This window comes from Dermacentor albipictus, chromosome 5 (assembly GCF_038994185.2).
Source record: "Dermacentor albipictus isolate Rhodes 1998 colony chromosome 5, USDA_Dalb.pri_finalv2, whole genome shotgun sequence".
Taxonomy (NCBI): Eukaryota; Metazoa; Arthropoda; class Arachnida; order Ixodida; family Ixodidae; genus Dermacentor; species Dermacentor albipictus.
In genome coordinates, this window is record NC_091825.1 from 172,577,110 (window position 1) to 172,599,756 (window position 22,647).

Genomic DNA, 22,647 nt, shown 5'->3' on the forward strand with positions numbered 1-22,647 from the left:
CTTTTTTTCTCAGCGAGTTCAATATTAGCGGCCGACATATATTCGTGTGAGACCAATTTTCTAGTAAATAGGCTATATTCGAATTCTTCCCGTCCGGGATCAAGCGTGCATTCAGGAAATAGCCGCTGTGTGATTTCAGAAAAGGTAGTGTTAATATTCTTGCCGATACGCGAACAACCGCACGCAACTTCCTTTCACAGGTTTCTACAGTGGTGATCTTTCCTGTATTTAAGGACTAAACGAAGCCCTAGTAAGAAGCAGCCGAGACAAATGTTCAACATTTCCAAGTGTTGAGACACTTCGCTTTATTGCCGTAGTTGTTCCTTCCAAAAGATTTCTTTGCTGTTTGCGTCACATCCATACCACAACTAAGTACATTACCTTGAAGGCTTGCCTTGTGGCTGTAAACTCTCGAGAAAAAATGGAAGAAAATGTGAAGGCTGCTGCTAAAAATTTATGCGATTGAAGGTACCGGGTCACTGGCGAGTAAAATTCGTAGGAATATTCGTTTCAAGAGATAGCGGGGCTAAATTGATATTCGAGGCCTTAAGACACCACGTGGATTACGCACACTCTTGTAGACTCACACCTAGAGATATCTACTTGCCTATGGGCTTTCGCAACACCATTTTTTTTTTCGAGGCGTGAATTACGGTTGAATTGTCCTTTTTTTTCTTTTTTTTATGACACGAAACTTTCACATGGCATCTCTATAGCAGCGTGTCCACTTTCCGAATAAATCTGAGGTTCCTCGTAGTACGGGAGTCCAAGGACCGAGGCCACTTGGTACAGTCTAGGATGCGCGATACAAACATTGTAGTGTAGGGATGCAAATCGCGCTTAAATAAGTATAAATAAATAATGGTGGCACACGGTTTCTCCCCGACATTCAAAAAGTCACAGCATTTTCCTAAAAAAAAAGAAAGAAATCTGTGCAAGTTAGGCAGTCCTCCACAATATGTCGCAAACTGCATAGGAATGTACATCACAGTCCAATGCCTACGTCCCACGAAGTGCCAGCGTGTTGTTTCGGCTCTTGGTAGTCATTCAGAGCAACGCAAGTACGACGCAGAGGAAACGAATTCATAAATTACGAGTAAAAAAATGACATACAGGGGCTATATTACACGTCTATGTACAGAGAAACATGACCCCAGAGGCCTCCCTATGCCACCAGTTCGTTTGAAAGCGTTCTCACGTATACAACCAGCGACCGCTTAAAGGAGTTGGTACAGTTTCGAGACGGATAGTCATTGGTTAAAAAAACAGGAAGTCACGAAGTTCGTTGGCAGCAGAGCAAGAGAAGGTGTTTTTACCTGCACAGCGCAAACTGGGGGGAGACTTGACTTAGATGAAAGGGGCCAAGCCCGTGCATATCCTGGCCACATGTAATCCACAAGGCAGCCACCGCGCGCACACACACACATACACCTTGGCACTGGCACACCACTGTACACGGCGGCGTCAGATGTGCACGCTGGCGACGTCGCTTCGGCTGCCAGAGGCGGCGGCCACCTTGCGATGCCGCGTGTCCGGCATGGCGTATCGAAGCTTGTCCCAGAACCTCTTCTCGCCCCAGCGCAGGAACGTGCTGGACTTGAGCCACAGCCGAATGTCCGGGTCCAGCTCCCTGAAGGAGACCCGGCCGAGGAAGACGACCACCAGCCGGTGGCTGCAGCCGCGCAGCACCTCGTGGTGGGCCGACTTGAACTCGTAGCGGCACCACTCGCTCTTGAGGAAGTGCTCCGAGAGGATCACAATAGTCCGCCGACTGCTCTCGACGGCCTCGCTGATGGCGTCTGTCAGGTAGCCACCGGCCATGGGCAGGTCGCGGTAGTGAAGGCACAGTCGGTACGGCGGGCTGCCGCACTCGAGCTCGGGCGCCAGGATCTGGGCCACGAACGCCTCGTCCTTCTTGCTGTACGAGACGAAGGCGTCGAACAGCTTCTCTTCCTCGGCGGGCGCGCGCTGGAACACGCGCACGCCGTACTTGGTGTAGAACCACACGCTCATCTGGCGGCGATACACCAAGGCTACAGCCACCACGCACACCAGCAGGAGAAACACCACACCGACGACGACGAGCAGAGGGAGCAGGTCTTGGACGTGGCGCGCGTGCGTGCTCGCCGCCGACGCGTTGGTGCACGACGTGGCGTTCAGCTCCCACAGCGGCAGCACCGCCGTCTCGTTGTGCACGCAGTGGACGCTCAAGAGGTCGCGCACCACCAGGTCCGCGCCGCGGTTCTGCAGGAAGTCCGCCAGCTCCTGCACGAAACGGCAGTCGCACGACCACGGGTTGTCCGAGAGGCGCACGTCGTTGAGGCGCGGCTGCAGGTTCCCGACGGCCATTGCGAGGATGTAGTTGTGGTCCAAGTGCAGCACCTCGAGACATTTGAGCGGCAGGAATGTGGCGTTGTTGATGCTCGTCAGGTGGTTGTACGAAAGGTAGAGTTCCCTCAGCTCTCCGAGCCCATCGAATTCGTAGCCGTGCAGCGTTGCCAGTCGGTTGTGGTCTAGCCGCAGCACTCGGAGCGTGCGCAGACCACTGAATGTTCGATTGTTGATGGTCTGCACGTTGCTGCTGTTCAGGTAGAGTACCTTCATGTTCTTTCGACCGATGTAGGTATGGCTAGACAACGTCGGTATGTCATTACCGTCCAGGTACAGCTCGGTCACGTCCATCGGGAGCTGCTTGGGAACCGCGCCGTGCGCCCTGGCGCTGCAGTCCACGATGTTGGTGTTCCAGCTCTGGTCGTAGTAACAGGTGCAGTTGTCTGGGCATACCATCTCACAGTCGCAAGCGTCAAAGTCGCAGCAGTGGCAGAGCGCGAAGCAGTGGTTGCGGTACCGGCACAGGAACTCGGACGACTGCGCCGTGACGAGCGCCAGGGTGGCTTTCCTCCGACTGAAACTCAGGTGGCAGGCCACGTCCGCCAGGTCTATCACTCGCGGGTACTGCCTCGAATCGTCTAGATGCCCCAGGCGCTGGAGCCACTCCATGTGGCAGTCGCAGAGATACGGGTTCCCGGCCACCATGAACTGCGGCAGCGGCCGACCGCTTGGAACCTCGCTCAGCCTGAACATCGTCATGTCCAATGTCTCCAGCTTGTTGTCCGTCAGGTCGACCCGTGTGAGGTTCTGTTTACCGAGAAAAGTGAAGGGCTGAATGCGACGCAGCTGGTTTCCCTTCAAGAAAACAATTTCTATGCCATTCGGCAGAGACGATGAGTCGAGGTCGGTGAGCCTGTTGTGCGACACGTCCAGCGTCCTCAGTTTCAAAATGGACTCCAGCTCAAAGTAGTTCCCCAGCGCCTCTATCTGATTGTCGTGGATGTCGAGCCACTGCAGTCCGATGGGAATAAGAGCGTAGTCGAACCATCGCACACGGTTGGCCGAGATGTTCAGCATGATGAGGTCGTGCAGGTTACTAAAAAGGCCATTAACGTCGTCCAAGAAATTGGAGTCCAAACGCAAAGCGTGAAGGTCGGGGACGTCATCGAATGTGCCTTGTTCGATGGACTGAATTCCATTGCGAGCCAAATTGAGAATACGCAGCGACGGCAGCTCGTGGAAAGCGCCTTGACTCAAGTTCCCTATGTGGTTTCCCATCAGATTGAGGCCGTACAGCTGGCGCAGTCCTTGATAGGACGCGTTCTGAATGTCCGCGACCATGTTGTCGGCCACGTCGAGGGAGCGAAGCAGCTGCAGAGTCTGCACAACCCGTGGCACAGACGAGAGCCTGTTTCCAGCGAGGATGATCTCCTGAAGGTTGGTCACGTTGTGAAAGGCGTCTGGTGCCAGAGACTCGAGTCGGTTATGGTCCACATAAAGGCCACCGAGCGACGAAAGGCCGGTGAACATGTGCGTTCCCACAAATTTCAGGCGGTTGTGGCTTAGGACTAGCGTGTGCAGGTTGTAAAGCGACGCGAACGCCAAGTCCGCGATCGACTCGATCAGGTTGTGCTGCAGCTGAAGTGTTTGAAGATTGTGCAGCGACCGAAAAGCAGCGTCGTCCAGCCTCGTGAGCCGATTGTGCGACAGATCGAGTACAGCGAGTCGCGTCAAGTCTGCCAGGGTGTCTGGGGCTCCGAGCCATCCTGAGCTCAGTTGGTTGTGCGCCAGGTCGAGCATAGTCAACTGGTGCAGCCCCGCGAACAGAGCCGGCGGCAGGGCGCTCAGCGAGTTGTTGCGCAGGTACAGTTCCGAGAGCATCTCCGCCGGCTGCAGGAAGCGCGGCGGCAGCGCGACCAACGCGTTGTGCGCCAGGTCAAGGTTGTGCAGGCGCGAGAGCCCGAACAGCGCCCCTTGCTCGGCACGCGCGATCTGGTTGTGGTCCAGCTTGAGCTCTCGCAGCTGCCGCAGCGAGGCGAACGCCTTTTCGGGCAGCAGGCGCAGCCGGTTGTAGGCCGCGTCCAGCTTCTGCACCAGCGGAGAACAACGCGCTTCGGCGAACCCCATTCTGGTGGCGTCCGCGAAACGGTTGCGCGTCAGGTTCAGCTGCGCGAGTTGAACGAGGGGACACAGGATCGATGGCGGCAAGTAGTCCATGTTGTTGCGGCTCAGGTCCAGCGCGACGAGCTGCCGGAGGGGCGCCAGACTGTCGGGCGCCAGGCGCAGCGACAGCTTTCCCCACTCTGTGTTGTAGGTGCGCAGGCTGAGGTTCTGAAGCTCGGCGAGGCCGGCAAACGCGAGTGCCGGTACATCCTCGAGCTTGCAGCGCTCGATGCTGAGCGAGCGCAGCCCGCTGAGGTGGGCGAACGAGCCGTTGGTGAGGTCGCTCTGGAAGAGCAGGTCGTCGCAACGCACCGTGAGCCGCGCTGTGTGTCCCGGCTGGATGAGGCTGAAGTTGCTCGGCTCGGGGCCTCCGCTGAGCGCGCGAACGGCGCAGGTGAGCGCCACCCCGGTGGCGTCCAGCGGCTCCCATCGGCAGTCCTCGGGCGCCACGTAACGCGCCGCGACGACGCCGGGCTGCGCGGCCGCTCGCAGCCACCAGAGCAGGGCCAGCAGCAGGGCCGCCGACCGCCTCATGCCGCCTGCTGCAGCAGCGGGGATGGTGGCGGAGAGCGCATCGCCGCGGCGCCAGTCACCCGGCGGCGCGGCGGCACATCACAGGTTTCACGCGAGCAGCACTGCTGGCCTCCTCGACTGGAATGACCGGTTGGCGCGTCGCCGGGCTGCTGGGTCGGTCTCACTGCGTGCCGCCGGGGGGAGGTTGGTTGGGAACGCTCCGCCTCCGCAGCTCAGGCCGTTGCGCACCCCTCGTCGCTTTCGGGCGGTCCCCAGACCTGCGAGAGCGAGACGAGGAAATTCTCTTTGTTCAACTGGGTCCCCGCAGGCCTCGCCAGGCGAGCCCCAGTGTGACTGCCATGTCTTTTCTGCGCGTCGCGATTCTTGCCCTGATCCGGCAGTACAATTCATTGCGGCGCGCGATCCGGACGAATTGCAGCGTTCTTGGGCGATACGATAATGCGAGGCGCAAGGGTAGCACAGAATATGCTGCCCTGATGTTGAGAATAATATAGCTAACTAAGCTTTTGCTTCATCTACACTTTCTTCTGAAAAAGCAGCGTTAAGGAAAGAAGGGCGACAGTGATAGTCGGTGCCCGCAGTGGCGTAGCCAGGAATTTTGTCCTATGGGAAGGGGGTGGAGGCAGGGGGCTTAGTATTGACCGGTGGAGGGGCGCAGGTGGTGGTGTCGCGCGTTATTCCAAACTTCCGCGCAAGGGCCGCGTGCCCGGTGGAGAAACGCTGCGTGATCGGAGGACAGTGCCACAATCGTATCGTGACTATACCGCGTGCTTTCATTTATACTTATCTCTCACGTGAGCCACCGACCGTAGGGCTTCCCGAAGTAGCGGCCAAGGAGTGAAGTGTTCGGGCGCTCTTCAGATTCGCGGCGGACAGACTGTGCAGTGACGCTTGTGCGTGTACAATGCACTCCGATTTTTCAGCGAAGCGTTTAAGTTCCGCAGCGGTTTTCGCGCGCCGGTGAAGGTCGGCGTGTTGCGGCGTGGTCGCTATTAGATGTAATTGCAACATGTCAAATCCAGCTTTTCTGGACACGTACCAACTAGCGCCCCAAGCGGCCCCGGCACGAAGCTAGCGCGTTTGCAATGGAACGAGCGGGTTTTTCGCGAATAACAAAAGCTGCAGGTCGATTATTGAAAAAGGCAGGTGACAGACATGCTCTAGAAGACAATCCACACGAGCAAAATACAGTAATCACGCTGTGGCAAGTCAGAATTTCGCTCCCACAGTGGTCAAAGATTCAGCAATGGAAGCCTAGACAAGCTGTAGCTGTGATAAAACTACGGCGTCTATTACAATAGCCGCTGCAGACAGTGGCGTAGGGAATAATTTCGTACGAGGGAGGGGGCTCACGTTGCAGCTTGGCCTCCTCCTTAAGAGGCAGCCTCATCTCGAATGCTCCTATCTAAATGCATGTAGAAGGTGAATTAGATTTTCTCGGCAACCACTGCACAATATTTGATGAGGTTTGTTGTATTTAAAAGAAAAACTTAAATTCTACTGTCTTCTGGTTTCGAATTTTTCATTTAGCTTGTAAGTTTTGTATTACAGATTGGCACAAATCTCAAATTTTCAGAAAACCAAACTATCACGTTTAAAGCTCTGTAATTCAACAATGAAAAATAATATCACAATTCTGTGAATCGCATCTAATAGTACATCTACAGCGGACAAAATTGATATGTTACAAATGAATTTCAAACAATTTAGCATTATCGAAATACGACTTTTGCAGAACCCTTGTGCACCACGTAACTAATTCACGTAAGATACAAATTGAGATACTGAATTTCACCGCTTTGACTCTTATAATAGATGCCGTTTGAAGAACCGCGATATCTGTTTTTGATGAGGAGCTTTTAGTTTGTAAACGTCGTGCTTCTATTTTTTTCGCACTTTCAAATTTTTCAAAATATTTTGAACAAAATTCATGCCCTAAATCGAACTTCCGTTTCCAACAGATTCTAGAAGTTGACTTTCTCAAGTTCAACAAATTCTATTAAATGTGATCCAGGGGTTAGCTCAGAAAAGCGTATCTGCGTTTTACATTTATTTGAATAGGCCGCGTCGGAGTTGGGCCTGAGCAAAAGCTTCCTCTTAAACAATTTGTCGAGAGATCAAATACATGAATAATAACTGCATTGCCATTGCCAAAGATGCTGCAAACGAATTCTTGAACGCTACGCTGTGTCAAAATAAGTAATATATGTATTTTTTAATAAAGAGATATACTCGTATGTGCCAGAAATTGTGCCCAACATAACTGATATCAATGCTTCGATGTTTTTGTCTATTTAACAAGTAAAGAAAATATCACACGATCCTTAGAACTATACCAGTTCGAAACCAGCAAAGCAATGCATGCCACTGATATGAAAAATGTGAAGGCCATGAAATGAACAAGTTGAGGACAAATATGTTCATGAAACTTTGTCATTCAACAATCTTTTTACATTTTTGTACAAATGCAAGGGCCAGTGAAAAATCTGAATGACGCTGTCATTTATTCCAATGTATTACGCAGGAGCAGCTGTCACCGGTCGTGTATCGTGACTAATTGCACCGAAATTATTGTTCCAACTGAGCACCTATATAAAGCCGTTCTGCAAAATATACGAGGGCGAGTGAAATGAAAGTGAACACTGCAAATATATCACAATTGGAGTACTTAATTTAAAAGTAGTCTCCATGAGCATTTATCCCATTGACGAACGAGTCGGGTGATTCCCGTCTCATAAAACTCCTTAGGTTGCTGCTTCAACAAATCTGCAGCTGACTCTTTCACGTCATCGTCAGACACGAATTTGTTTCCCTTAAGCTGTTTTTTTTTCATTTGCCCAAAAATTTGGAAGTCGCAAGGCGACAGGTCTTAGCTGCATGGCGGATGTTGCAGCGTTTCCCACTTGAACGTTGCCAGTTTTGTAATAACCACATCAGCGACGTGGGGACGGGCATTATGGAAAAACTAAAAATTGAATTATGAGGTTTTACGTGTAACAACCACTTTCTGATTATGAGGCACGCCGTAGTGGGGGACTCCGCAAATTTCGACCACCTGGGGTTCTTTAACGTGCACCTAAATCTAAGTACACAGGTGTTTTCGCATTTCGCCCCCATCGAAATGCGACCACCGTGGCCGGGATTCGATTCCGCGACTTCGTAATACACAGCCCAACACCATAGCCAGGTCGTGGAACAATATCACTCCCTTCGTCAATTTTCCACGTCGCTTGTTCTTGATTGCGACACGCAGCCTCTCCTGCTTTAGAAAATTCTATCAGCAATGGCTCCAGACGATCGCAAAAAACAGTAAACAACATGTCTCCGCCGAAATGACGGCCCTTGCTTTCTTTGGGGGCAGTGAATTAGAATGTTTCCACTGTAAGCTTGGCCGTCGTGTTTCAGGCTCGTAGTAGAGACGCCATGGTTCGTCCCCGATCACAATTACAGACAAGAAGTCGTCACCCTCATTGTGATACCGGATCGGATGAGTCAAGGCAGCGCAGAACCTTCTTCTGGCGGTGGTTCGAAATCTTGGGCATCCATTGCGCACACAAGAGCCGATGACCGAGATATTCATGAATTATGGTGTGAACGGAACCGCGACTGATGGTCACGCGCTCTGCCAGTTCATCGATGTTTATCCTCCGTTCTTGTCTCGTCAGCTCATCAACTTTTGCACTTGTGTTGAGGGTGATTGCACGATCCATGGCTTTGGCCCGGTCTTGTATCGTCTTTGCAACTTTCACGTCCTTTCTCAACCGTTTGCTCCAATGCTTCAGAGTGGCCAATGAAATGCAATGTTCAACGTACACGGCGGCCATACGGTAAATAATTTTGTTTTGGGAAACACCTTCAGCTGTCACAACATTCACGGCACCCCGCTGCTCAAGTTCTGAAGTGTCCATTACGTCACGCAACAATGTTCAATACAGTGTATGAGAGCATTAAAGAACATTTACTCTCACATCTGCGTGTCACTTCTGTAAATGAAAGATGCCTGTGTGCTACGCGCATGCCTCGCAGATAATGAACCGAACCATTATTGCGCGGGGTGGGTAGGCTCACTTTCTTTCAACTCGCCCTCGTTCATTAGAAATGCGAAGATGCAATGGAATATACAAATGTTTGATAAAGGGCAAAACAGTGTCACTGGAAACAAAGTTCACTGCACGTATACACAAAACCTCGCAACAAGATATTTAAATATATGTATAAGTCTCCAATAAATCTACGTATCTAAGACAAAGCCACTGTATATAATGCGCCAAACAAGGCAAATAATCATGTAGCCCAATCACAGATTCACAGAAACATAGATCTTGCCCCCATTCCATCCACTCCATCCGATGTATCGCGTGCGACGGAAGGCGGCACGCTTGCTCCCCGCTTTTGGGCTTCGCGCACGCAATACTGAGCCACCATCGTCGGCTCCCCTATTTCACCCCCCCCCCTACTCTTTCACTCGCACATACGGCATGCGGCGCGCGGTCACGGCGTTATTGCCCTGAGACTTCATACGAAACATGACGGTGACGGCGACAGCAGGAATGCGCCTGGAGTCTTCATATAATTGCTATCACCATAATATAATAATAGCATCCGGCAACCGAAGCGTGCCGTGGCCGATTACTTTCCGCAAAAGAAGTAACAAACTGTCACCATGCGACAATTCGCTGAGCCGCAACAATGATTTTTTGTTTTTGTTTTTGTGGGGCGTGGGCACCGAAATTTTAAAAAAAAACAAGGAAAATATGTTGGCCACAATTGAATGCCTACTTTGCGTACCTAATGTGGCTACCGAATGAATATCGAAGAAAACGTGAGACGCTTGGTCCACCGAGAACCATACGCATAGTGCTCGGTATTTTACATCGGCGAGACAAGGCTTTCCGGAGAGGTTGCGCTTAAGCGAACACGGTTTTATCCGTCAAGTCTTCACAGTGATGGCGGTGAGCGACTATTGTTACTTTTTCTCGTCGGCTAGCCAGAAGGCGTCCAAAACTTTGCCAGGCGAAAATTCACTCAGCCAGAGAAAACCACACGCGCACCGAAGTACGCCGCGCAGTGGTCGGGGCAACACAAGAAAAACGCATGCGCTCTGGCTGGCTCTGGCAGCCCGCGGGTAGGGTAGCGAGAATTAAAAAAATTAAGAGGCTCAATGCGTCCTCACGAATAAAAGCCAATGTAGAAAAAATAAATAAGAACGTAGTTACCCTGGTTGGCTGTAGTGTCTTGACATGGATGCTTTGGCGTAGGTGAAAAAAAAAATGTTGATATTTTTTTCTGCGACATGACGGCACAAATGAACCACCACAACGCTTCGTCTCATCGTATCTCGCTGCATGTTTTGTCAACTTGTCTGATAGTGTGTTGATTTGGCTTGTCTCGTTGTATGTTCCGATCTAAGACTTTTTAGAAAAGTCAATGCACCTTTGGCGTCAAATGTTTATAACAACATTGAGCCCACAAAGTTCCGGAATTGAAAATCTAAAGCACGACTTTGGAAATATCAATGCAGCTTTCGAGTCAAAAGTTTCTTAGAGCTTTATACCCATAAAGTGTCAGAATTGAAATCCAAGCGCTCCCGATTCCGCGGCCTCAGCGAGATGCCATGACGAGCCCGCTCGCCATTAAAACGCCTTTGAAACTTTGTGCTTGGATAGGCCTCCTTGCTTAATGTGACTCCCGGTGCATGAGCGTTGCCGCAAAATCCAGCCCGACTTGTTTTTTCGAGCGTGAAAATGGCGTTCTAGACAAAATCGAGCATGATTTCTGGCGCTGGGGGTTGTTTTGGCCGGCGGCGCACGGACAGCACGAAAAAATTTCGGGGGTGGGGGGGGCGTGAAGCCCCATAAGCCCATGAGCATGCATGCGTGTGTACTTGTATGTGATAGTGCGCGCGTTTTTGTGTCTCAGTATTTGAATATGCGTGCGAACGAGTGCGGGTATGCGTTTGCGAGCATACGCGTATTTGTGTGTGCGTGAAGTTCCGTGTGAGTGCGTGCGTACATTTTTGTGCATGTGTGCATGCGTGGGCGCGTGTAAATGTGAAAGCGGGCGAGCATGGGTCGTATCCCTGTGTGCGTGCAATGTGCGTGCGTGCGTGCGTGCGTGCGTGCGTGCGTGTGTGTGTGTGTGTGTGTGTGTGTGTGTGTGTGTGTGTGTGTGTGTGTGTGTGTGTGTGTGTGTGTGTGTGTGTGTGTGTGTGTGTGTGTAAGCGTGCGAGATAGCGAGCATTTCGCCGCTTACATCTGCTCTTGGTGATGAATGACATATAGAGTTTTATTAAACCCATATTTACATCTACGAGACAAGAACGAATGAAGTTTAGCAAAATGCGTTGTTGGGCAAGTTGGTTCATCGTATTTCGAAAGATTGGACCCGCTTTGTACACGATCACAAGGAAGAAGACAGGACAGACGCAACTGCGCCTGTCCTGTCTTCTTCCTTGTGATCGCCTACAAAGCGCATCCAATCGTTCCAAAGAACGAATGACGTTGCATTTATAGAATTATCTCTTTCTAAAAGCGAAATCAATGCAAGAAAACGCAGTCCCCTTCCACTCTGTGAAATGACCAGCGAAGCTGTGTACGTGGCCGCCTATAAGAAGCTTTAGCTTGGATGTCCCTAATTAAATACATGGAATAGGAGAATTCGTTTTTCGCGGCAACCGCTGCACCAAATTTGACAAGGTTTGTATAAAGCTTACACTTAATAAGCTTAAGATCTAGTGACTGTTGCTTTCGAATTTCTTATTTAGATAGTGAATTTGCTATTGAAAATTGGTATAAATCAGAAATTTTCTGGAAACGAAACTATCAAGTTTACAACTCCGTAACTCAGCAATAAAAAATTATATCACAATTCTGTGAATTGCATGTAATAGTACATATAAAGCGGACAAAATTGATATGTGATACATGATTCTGAAAAAAATTATTATTATGGAAATACAACTTTTGCAGTACCCTTGTACACAACGTAACGAACGTCCGCTTTGAATGATTTATAGGGGCCGTTTACAGAATCGCGATATCTGCTCTTGATACAGAGTTATTAATTTGTTAACTTCGTGCTTCTATGTTTTTTTTTGAGCTTTCGAATTTTTGAAAATTCTTGTAACAAAATTAAAGCCTCAAATCGAAATTTCGCTACCAACAGTCAATAGAATTTAGCTTTCTCTCTCAAATAATACAAATTTTATTAAAATCGGCCCAGTGGTTAGCTCAGAAAAGCGTTTCTGCGTTTTACATGTACTTGAATAGGCCGCGTCGGAGTTGAGCCTGAGCATTCGCTTAACGCCTGCATCACCTCCGCGTCGGGTCGGCCCCGTATCTTCGGGAACGTATGGGGAGTTTATTTATTTATTTATTTATTTATTTATTTATTTATTTATTTATTTATTTATTTATTTATTGTACCCTCAAGGCATACAAGCATTATAGAGGGGAGGGGGTCAATCATTCAACATAAGTTCAGTTATTTGCACATACACAATCAAAAATTTCAAAAAATGGGAATGAATGTAATTTCTAATAACAAAAATTCACACTGTCATGCACGGCTTGTACAATGATTACGGCAAGAACATACCATTGCAACCGATTGAGACACTGAAAGATGAAGTTTCCAACCAACATAGAGAAGAAAAAAAAATTTTGGAATGCGTTAAATTTTGCTGGAAAGAGCTTCACGAAAATGGTCACAGCTGGTAATGTTAACTAATGAGGCGGGAAGATTGTTCCAGTCGAGGCTGGTTTTGGGCAGGAAAGAGTGCGAGTATGTTGCAGTGTTTTGGTGAGGGACATGGACTTTATGGTTGTGATCAAGTCGAGATGAAACAAAATTAGGCGGTTTAATCAGACGGGTCCTAAGAACATGATTATGATGAGAGATCTTATGAAACAATGCAAGTCGAGATAGTTTCCGTCTATTTGCAAGCGGGGGCAAATTAAGTATCGATTTCATGTTAGTTACGCTGGAAGTTCGATGATAGTTACTTAGGTTAAAACGTGCTGAGCGATTCTGCATTGCCTCCAAGTTATTGGTAAGAGTTGCAAGGCCAGGGTCCCAGATTGACGATGCATATTCGAGATTAGATCGGACATAAGTGATATACAACTGTCGCTTGAGTGATGAAGGTGCGAGAGAGAGAAGTTTCTTTTCAGGTAACCAAGCATGCGATTGGCCTTTGATGTTACGTGCTCGATGTGGTACTTCCATGAAAGGTCATTAGTAATATGTACACCGAGGTATTTATAGGCAGTTACAGATTCTAACGCCGTGCTGTGAAGAAGGTAGTTTGGGCAAGGCATGTTATTACGCGATACTCTCATTGATTTACATTTAAGAATGTTAAGCTTCATTTTCCACGTTTGACACCAAGCAGAAATATTATTTAGGTCACTTTGAAGGATTATTGTGTCAGTGTAATTAGAAATGTTGCGGTAGATAACACGATCATCAGCAAAAAGACAGACAGAAGAAGCTATGTTAGTAGGTAAATCATTAATATAAATCAAAAATAGTAATGGGCCTAAAACTGAACCCTGTGGCACTCCGGCGGAAACAGGTGCCTCCAGGGAATCGGTTCCATTCACCGTGACGAATTGAGTCCGGTTAGAAAGAAAGTCGCGTATCCAGTGCAGTACTAAAGGGTCAATGTTTAGGCTGGTTGGTTTTAGTATAAGGAGCTCATGGTTTACACTATCAAAGGCTTTCGCAAAATCCAAGTATATGCAATCAGTGATGAGGCCGGCATCAAGGAACGCGTGAAGGTCATAAGTAAATGTTAGTAGCTGTGTTTCACAAGAAAAATGTTTACGAAAACCATGCTGGGATGGATGAAAAAAATTATTCGACTCCAAGAAGTTAACTAAGTGAGTAAATATGACATGTTCTAATATTTTGCAGGGAACAGATGTTAGTGATATCGCACGATAATTGCTTGGCTTGTGTGCGTCACCAGACTTGTAAAAAGGCACGACCTTGGCTACTTTCCAATCCTTGGGCAAGCATCCATCGTTGAGCGATTTGGTGAAAATGTAATTCAAAATGATAGAGCTGTACTCATTAGTGTTTTGCAAGAATTTAGCGTTGATGCCATCCCGACCACATGAAGATGATCGTTTTAGTCTGTTAATAATAGCACGAATGCCGGCTGGGTCAAGCATGATGGGATCCATTGTTGTAAGATGTGCTCTCGGATAAGAAGGAAGAGTGAATATTGGGTCCCAGCACAAGTTTGTAAAGGTGTCATTAAAGAATGAGGCGCAAAGATGCTTCGGAACTGGTCCACCATTGTTATTGAGAGATACGTCGTTGTTATTGCTGCTTTTCATTGTGTTCCAAAAGCGTTTAGGGTTAGTTTTGAGTAAGGACGGAAGCGTTGAATGGAAAGAGGTAAATTTCGCCGTTTTCAGTGCCTCTGAATATGCCGTAGAAGCGGCTTTGTATACAGCCCATCTCTCTGGGTTAGGCGATTTTTTCGCACTACGAAACAGCCTGCTTTTTTTGTTCGATAACCGCTTGAGATATCTGTTATACCAGGGAGCGTTAGTGTTGTCGTAAACAGCTCGTAAAAGAATAAATTTGTTAGTTAGATCAACTACTTTTGTTCTAAAAGAATTCCAAAGTTCTTCGACGGACTGCTCATTGTAGGTTGAAATTAAGTTGTCAAGGAAGGAGGAAAGTTCAATGTTAATAGCATCGTAATTGCCACAGTTGTAGTCCCGTATTTGTTTGAGCCGTTTTTGTGCACGTGTAGATGGAATAGACAATGTAAAATGAAGAACATCATGGTCACTTAATCCAGGCACATGAGTAACGAGTGACGTCATATCAGGAGCAGATATGTAAGAACGAGACCGAGTAAGGACGAAGTAGTGGGTGCTACACGCGTCGGTGGGTGAACAATCTGTGATAGGTGAAAGTCAGTACATGTGTTAAGAAATGTGACCGCGTCCACGCATGTTGGTTCTGAAAAGGGACACAAGTAGGACCATCTGATCGTGGGAAAGTTAAAGTCACCTAGAATAAAAAGTGGTACACCAGGGAAGCGCACAACAATCTGGTTTAAACAATCATGAAAATCTGCACAAAAAGTGTGACCCGAAGTAGGGGGACGGTAGCAAGCACCGAAGATCAGTTTTTTAAAATTAAGAGTAATGCAACACCTCACTATTTCTAGATTGCTACTAAGTTGGATAGGATAAGATTCAATGTTTTCATTAATGGCAATGAGAACGCCTCCACCCATTCTATCAGTGCGATCATGACGATAAACATTAATTTTTTTTTTACACTGAAATAACTCCGAATCAGATATAAGGCTAGAAAGCCAGGTTTCCGTTAGTACGACAAGATCAGCATTACAGTCATTAATTACCGCATTTAAGTTATCTTTTTTGGGGTAGAAACTGCGTATATTAGTAAATAGTACAGACGCACCAACTGTCGGGTCACCTCCCCTCATCCTGTCCTAGCCATCGCCAGAGTATACCTTACCCGACCGAGTTGATTTTAAGGACGGCTTTTCAGCCCTGGGTGCATTAGGAATAGAACTCTGTTCATGCACCTTGTCTTCGACAGAGTTATAGATGTAACATTTATTATCAATGAGAAGTTTGTTGTGGAGCAGTTTGAACTTCGTGTTAAGTGCCTTGCCGAATTGCAGTAGTTTTTTACGAGCCAATCGCGTCGCAGGTGAAAAGTCTTCACTTATGCTAACCTCGTCATCTTTGAGCAAGGTTCGTTTAGAAAGAACAGCCTCCTTGGTTTTGGACGCACAGAACTTGACAATTATTGGTCTATTTTTTTCCCGTGTAAAACGACCGATTCGGTGGGCACGCGCTATTTGGTCTGCTGATAAGCACATCTCCAGTTTGTCAGAAGCAAACCCAACAATTTTTTCTTCGGACTGACTCCATGTCTCTGACACGTCATCGGCTATTCCAAAGAATAATAAATTATCACGTCGTGACCGATCTTCTGCGTCGTCTAATCGCGAATGGGCCGCGAAGGAGTCAACGCCGAAGTTCCCGGCGCGTGGCTGTCATTTCTTGCTCCCAGTTTTCAAACACAGCAGTTTGCTCTTCGACTGCATGTAGGCGCTACTTTATTTCCACAATTGCACCAGAAAACGACTCCTGCGCTCTCTTAAGCTCAGCAATTGCCTGCGCCATGCTAGTTTGATTGGCTTCTATGCGTATACAACGTTCATTAGTTTCTTAAAGGATTTCATTAGTTCTTAAAGGAGTACTGACACAAAAAAAATCCATGTGTTTTTTTTCTGCTTTCATAAGTAGTTAATGACCCAGTAATCACGGCACGAGACCTCATTTACTTCAGAGCGCGACAGGTAATTATCTGCAGTCTTTTTTGTAGCGACCAGTCCAAGTTTCGGTTTCAGAGAGCAACGAAACGGTCCACCGGGAGTGTAAACAAAGTGGTCACGTGTTCGCAAAAAGCCATGACGTATGCTCTGCCGCGCAGCCAGCGTGCGGCGCGCCGGCACGCGAGCTTCGTGTTGCTAGTCGTCTGCTACGCCTGCACGTGGTTTGCCATGTCCTCGCCATCATCGTCGTCGTCGTCCTCGTTTTCGTCGTCGAGCGGCGACGATTTCCTGCATGTGGGAGTCGCCGCCGTATTAGACGTGGCCAATCACTTTCAATTTGACCCACTGGAGAGCAGCGACTCGGATATTGCGGCCGGCGACGGCGAGCACGTGTAAAGAGCACGTGTAAAGCCGCATGGCAGCCAACGAAAATTCGTGACGTAGCCACATGACGTAGCGTTTTCTTGGCTATTTACAGTTCCGGGAGATGTCAATGTCGCGAGGTGCTCTGTTTTACGGTTGGCTGCGCGCACGTACGTTGAAATTGATTTTAAATATGTTCTAAGCGATATTCGCCGCTGATATTTTACACACGATGTGTGTGTGACCCACTAAATCGATCTCACAAGTTATCTCGACTTCAAATTTTTGTGTCAGTACTCCTTTAACGGCTGCTTCACCTCCACCGCGGGTAGGTCCGGCATTGCAATATCTTCTTGATTTTGTTCTACACGCCGATACGATAGTGAGGAAAGTAGCCCTTAACACGTTTGCTGTCAAAAAAAAAGAAAAAGAAAAGGTCTCAGCCGTCAATATCACCGCCTCAGATTTCGTCACGATGGCACCGTCACCATCGCTACCAAGCCGCTACCAAGCTGTTCACTTTCGTTATCTTTCTTCCCTCGGAGGCAGTGAATTTTCTTAAAATGGCAGTGACGCGCTAAATCTGCTGCACCATCATTACGTCATGCATCGCTTCTTCGACCAAGCAAGCTTCCGGCGACACACGTTCACTCCTATATTGAGACTAAAACTTTCAACTGCCTGCCTGTGAAAAAACAGCGTGAATAAAAATTGAAAGCGGACTGGCCACAAGGAACATGCTCACGGGGCCATACTATTGATGACAGCCTCGCAAAAGGCTAGGCGTGGTCAGGTTGACTTTATAGGTTTGCAAGGACTGACTGGTTAGTTGGTTCATTTCAATATTATGGCGTTTTACGTGCCAAAACCACCTTCTGATTATGAGGCACGCCGTAGTGGGGGACTCCGGAAATTTCGACTACCTGGGGTTCTTTAACGAGCACCTAAACCTAAGTACACGGGTGTTTCCGCCCCCATCGAAATGCGGCCGCCGTGGCCGGGATTCGATCCCGCGACCTCGTGCTCAGCAGCCCAACACCATAGCCACTGAGCAACCACGGCGGGTTTTGGTTCATTATCACAGAAAGAACAGCGCTTCAAGTTGTTAGTGCAGTGTGTGTGTCTGGTTCCCACTTTGTGTCCAGTCTTGAAGAGCTGTTCTTTCTGTGACTTTACAGATGTTCTTTTCTACGTCAGTTACGCTTTCCAAGAGCGTTTAATTGGTAAATTTTTGTTCGCATAGCTGTTACAGAAGCATCTTTAATCAAAATTTATTTGCTCGGCTAGATAATCTCGAGGACTGGCTCCAAACTGCTCATTTTCATTAGCCACCAAAGATCAATTACTGAAAATCTAATTAACGTACCTTTGTTAATTACGCACACAACTTCTCAACTTACTCCGCATGCAGAGCTTACCAATCTGAACACTCGAATTATAAAATGATGTCAGCAATACGTGCATTGGTTTAATAGTTATGTTTGGTGCAGTTAAATGCATCCGGCATATTGATGGTGCTGTAGGCTTCTTATAAAGCAAGTATGAAAGCTTGGACAGGTTTTGTTGGCGCAAATAAAGTTCATGAGCTTAAGCACATGTGCCCAACCGTGCTCTGCCTTTACGATGGACTATTCTACACTATACAAGAAGGATCTCAGCGCTACGGTACATCACACAAGGTGTGCCAGAACATTGTGCACGCTCCCTATTAGATTTTTGAGCGTTAATGGTATCAGGCTCAGTTCCCTGGCATCATGAAGAATAAATACAGCTGCCTGGGGGAAAGCATTGGACACATTTTCAGTACTTTGTAACATATGGATCAGCGCGGACATGTACGTTGGAACGAAAAGTCCTGAAATGATGAGGGTTTTGCTGCATATACTTTGGTTGTCTAATGTTAAGATCTAAAGAAAAAAATCTGTGATTTTGTGACAAATAATACTAACACACGTACAGTCTCCGACACAGTACCCGTGAAGGAACTGGCCCCTAGACTCTAGGGCTACATTTAACCATGAAATGCTGGTTTGATAAACATGAGTAATTGGAAAGTGCTTAGCTCTGGAATTTTTGGTATGTCGGCACCGCTGTGCAGTCTTGGGGCGCTTTTTACCACGAGCACTATGTTTCAGCTAAGTTTTACAGCAACTGTACACTATTCTTTCTTTCTTTTTTTTTGGGGGGGGGGGTGCGCTTTCTGTAGCGTCTAACCACTGTTCCAAAGTTATCGGTTAGTTCAAGGCGCGCCTGAATGTGTTTCTAATATCCAGTATGTTGTCATGGATACAACAGCAAAATATCGTTGTCTTATCAGATTGCGTGCGTGAAGGGAATACTGGCGTACATTCTCCATCAAATCTGAGGACCCGAGATTGCGCTGCAATGTACGAGCATTCCAATCTTATGAAACAATGCCTTGATCCACTGATGAGATTCAGAGGAAGGACTACTTTGCGCATATAAGGCCTTATAATGAGTTATATTCGTGACTGACTTCTGGAACTGCCTTCTTCTCCACATCACTACAACTTCACAGTATAGACGTTCTACATCGTCACTGAGTGAATACTGGGAAATGGACTAGGACTTTTTTTTGCGTGTCCGTTTACACATTCAACGCAACAATTTATTTTTCAGAACTTACGTTTCAATTTAGGAGGTTATAAGAAACAGCAACTTTATATTAACAGGAAATCGTAAGAACAAAGAAAATTTAAATGCTTATTAGTCAGCTTTCACCTCATGAGAAGGACGTAAATTTCAATAAAACTATCCTTTTGCCTGACAACATTTAATCTGAGTTCGCCCTTGTCACGCCGATGACGACGTGAAAACGCCAAACCAAGGGTTATCTCAACTGTTGCATTTCAGGAAGGCGTGTTACCTTCCTGCCCTTTACTCTGGTTCGCAAACACTCATTAGACGAAAGTGCTGCGTGAAGAGCGTCGTTAGTCCAAACGCACGAGCTACTATAACTCATCTCGCCTGTATCGCTGTCATTCAGGCTTAGATAAGACGCGAATATTTTAAATCGACGCATCACGAATCCGAAAAGAGTTGCCCGCGACCAGCCCAGCTAGGTTTCTTTCATATCGTACTTAGTCCTAGCAGCTAATAGTAGCCCACGGATCAGAGCGCTGAGGGTGGAAGTGGCAGAGAAGGTGCTCTATACTGTCTCGTCACCCACCGAAAATTGCTCGCCGCGCTGCTGGCCATTCCTAAGAAACTATATATGCGACGCCCAGTCATTTGCAACACAGCAACATTGTTTTGCGATGGGAGAATCCAGGTGGGAGGCAGGGTGGTTATCGAGATTAAGACACTCTATATTTTGCAGCAATGTTTCATTTTCTGACACCATATTTTTGCAGCAACTTCATTTATTGAGAAGAAGGAAGACGAAACATCGGTGGAAGCACGTCTCAGCACACTGGGAAAGGAGCGGGAGACAAAAAGAGAAAAAACTGCAGTCTGGGTGGCATTCGAAATTGTAGTTTAAGGTCGAGAGAATGTAAGCGAGAGTTGGTTTCTAATTATAAGCGAGAGAGCGAGAGTTTCTAATTCCAGTGTAATGTGTAATGTGGCGAGTAAATAATTGGAATCACCGCCCAGCATCCGTCCTTTGCGGTACGCACCCGCCGTTCTTGGTAATAAACGTTTACTGAAAACCAATCTTGGCAATTACTTATTCATCGGGCATACCTCGCCGCGTATTCCTTAGTGGCAGGATCTGTGTACTGCAACTGCACTGCCGCGACAAGTTAAGACCACACCGTGACGTGACGCTCGCGGTTGCCATACTCGGCACTTTCGTCGATGTCGGCCTGTATCGGCAGCGACGTGACCTCGAATATCCTTATGCCATTTCTCATAAAATTTGCGTAAATGAGCGTTCAAGTCGCTGATGATAAAGCTGTTACTGCCTTAAAGTTAGGAATGGGCATTTTTGGTTTAACAGGAAGCTTTACCGCGGGTCAAACTCCGATGCGGCCCATTCAAATGCATGTAAAGCGCAGAAAGGCTTTTCTGTGATAACCACTAGGCCGACTTTAATTAAATTTGTTGTATTTGAGAGATAAAGTTAAATTCTAGTGACTCTTGGTAGCGGAACGTCAATTTAGGTCTTTAATTCTGTTGCAAGATCTTTCAAAAATTTGGAAGTTCAAAGAAATAGAGGCACCAAGTTTACAAACTAACACCTCTGTATCGAGACCAGACATCGCGTATCTGTAAACGCCACCTATTAGATCATTCAAGGCAGTCAAATTGGATATGCCAATTATAACAGAGTCATCGACCAGACGACATCACAACTTGAACTTGATGCCCTACATTGCACGCACTAGTGTGTTTAAATACAGCTTTTTCCCTCGCTCCATAAAAGAATAGAATTCCTTACCTGGCTCTATTCGCTCATTCTAACCCCGAAGTTCTGTATTTGTCATCCAGGTTGAATAGTCCTAGAACATCACCCTCATCGTTGTATTGTACTTTTCTCTATAAGTTTCCCCTGTTGATCCACTCCTGCTATATCGCTTATTGGGCTGCAGTATGTACAAATAAATAAATAAATAAATAAATAAATAAATAAATAAATAAATAAGTAAATAAATAAATAAATAACATATTAGTAATTGTTTGAGAATCATGTGTGACATACAAATTTTGTCCGCTTTATATGTACTATTAGATGCAATTCACAGAATCTTGAAATCATTCTTCAGCTGAGTTACGGAGTTGTAAACTTGATAGTGTCGTTTTCAGAAAATTTGCTTTTTCACCAATCTTTAATAAGAATTTACGATCTAAATAAAAAATTCAAATCCAACAGTCATTAGATTTTGAGTTTTACTTTTGAATGCAACAAACTTTGCCAAATTCGGTTCAGTGGTTGCCGAAAACGACGAATTCTCCTTTTTCATGTATTTAAATAGGAGCACCCGAGCAAAAGCTTCTTAAACCTAGAAAACAAGAAAAAGAACACGACGGTAGTTCTCATTTTTGTCCAGCGTTTCAGTTTTAACCAAAAAGAGTAACTGAAAGCAAATTTACAACAAAGGTAACGCGACGATGTGCACGCAGCCGCACGCACACATGCGCTCCAATGAGAGTAGCCTGCCAAAGGTCACGTGTCAGCTAGCGGCTCAAGCAATCTTTACTTTTTTTGCGTTTCTGCGTCCGTTCTGCCTGTGTCTGCGACGAAAGCGAGAAGTGGGAAGGCAGATATACCGAAAGTGGTGGGAGGAGGTGGTAGCGGAATGGTTAGCGTGCCCAGCTCCCAAATGCAGAATGCTGCGTGGACTCGAATCCCGGTGGTTTGTTTGTGAAGACAGCTTTCTGTGCCCTCTGGTGACGAGGAAGCTAATGTCACCAAAGCCAGGACCACGCTCCTGTCCAGGTGATCAGCGGAAATGTACGTCGACATCACGTCAACTAGCGTGTAATTCATAATTCATTAAGGTCGTTGCGTGTTTCTGTTGTGTCTAGCACGAGCGACTAGTGTAAGATATTGACACTGGAAAGAGGGGTGAGCAAAGTTCGCGAAAAGTACTTGAGGACAGCGATATTGATCGTCGACGCCGTATTAAAGAAAGCCTGCGACTTCAGTTGCTCAGGTCGCCAGAAAGGCTTGAGTGGTAGCATATTTGGTAACCACAGGGATAGACACACACTCTGCGGGAATAAACAGAGGAAAGGTGCCCAGGGAGTTGGATGGCCTTTTCGAGCTCTGGCATGGTTTGAAAAAGGAATGTGGCGAAGTATGACGCACCAAAATAGTATATGTCAACCTAAATAAATCAGCGTGGTCATATTTGCGCCACACGCCAAGGTGGCCTGCCACCAGGACATCATGGAGTTGCGGCGGTGACGTCTCTACGGTACAAGATCACATAACCTCCCCCCCCCCCCACCCG

At 47.1% G+C, this 22,647-nt stretch overlaps 1 protein-coding gene across 4 annotated transcripts in view; it reads right to left on the bottom strand.

Annotated features, from left to right (window-relative positions):
* Positions 1-273: 273 nt before the first annotated feature.
* The window catches only part of LOC135916678 (toll-like receptor Tollo), an 85,760-nt gene continuing 63,386 nt past the window's right edge, over positions 274-22,647 (bottom strand). For all 4 annotated transcript variants that reach the window (XM_065450117.2, XM_065450119.2, XM_065450120.2 and 1 more), the window contains one exon: positions 274-5,285. In XM_065450117.2, coding sequence (XP_065306189.2) covers positions 1,465-5,028 — 3,564 coding nt within the window. In that variant the 5' untranslated portion in view covers positions 5,029-5,285 and the 3' untranslated portion in view covers positions 274-1,464. The remainder of the gene's footprint in view (positions 5,286-22,647) is intronic.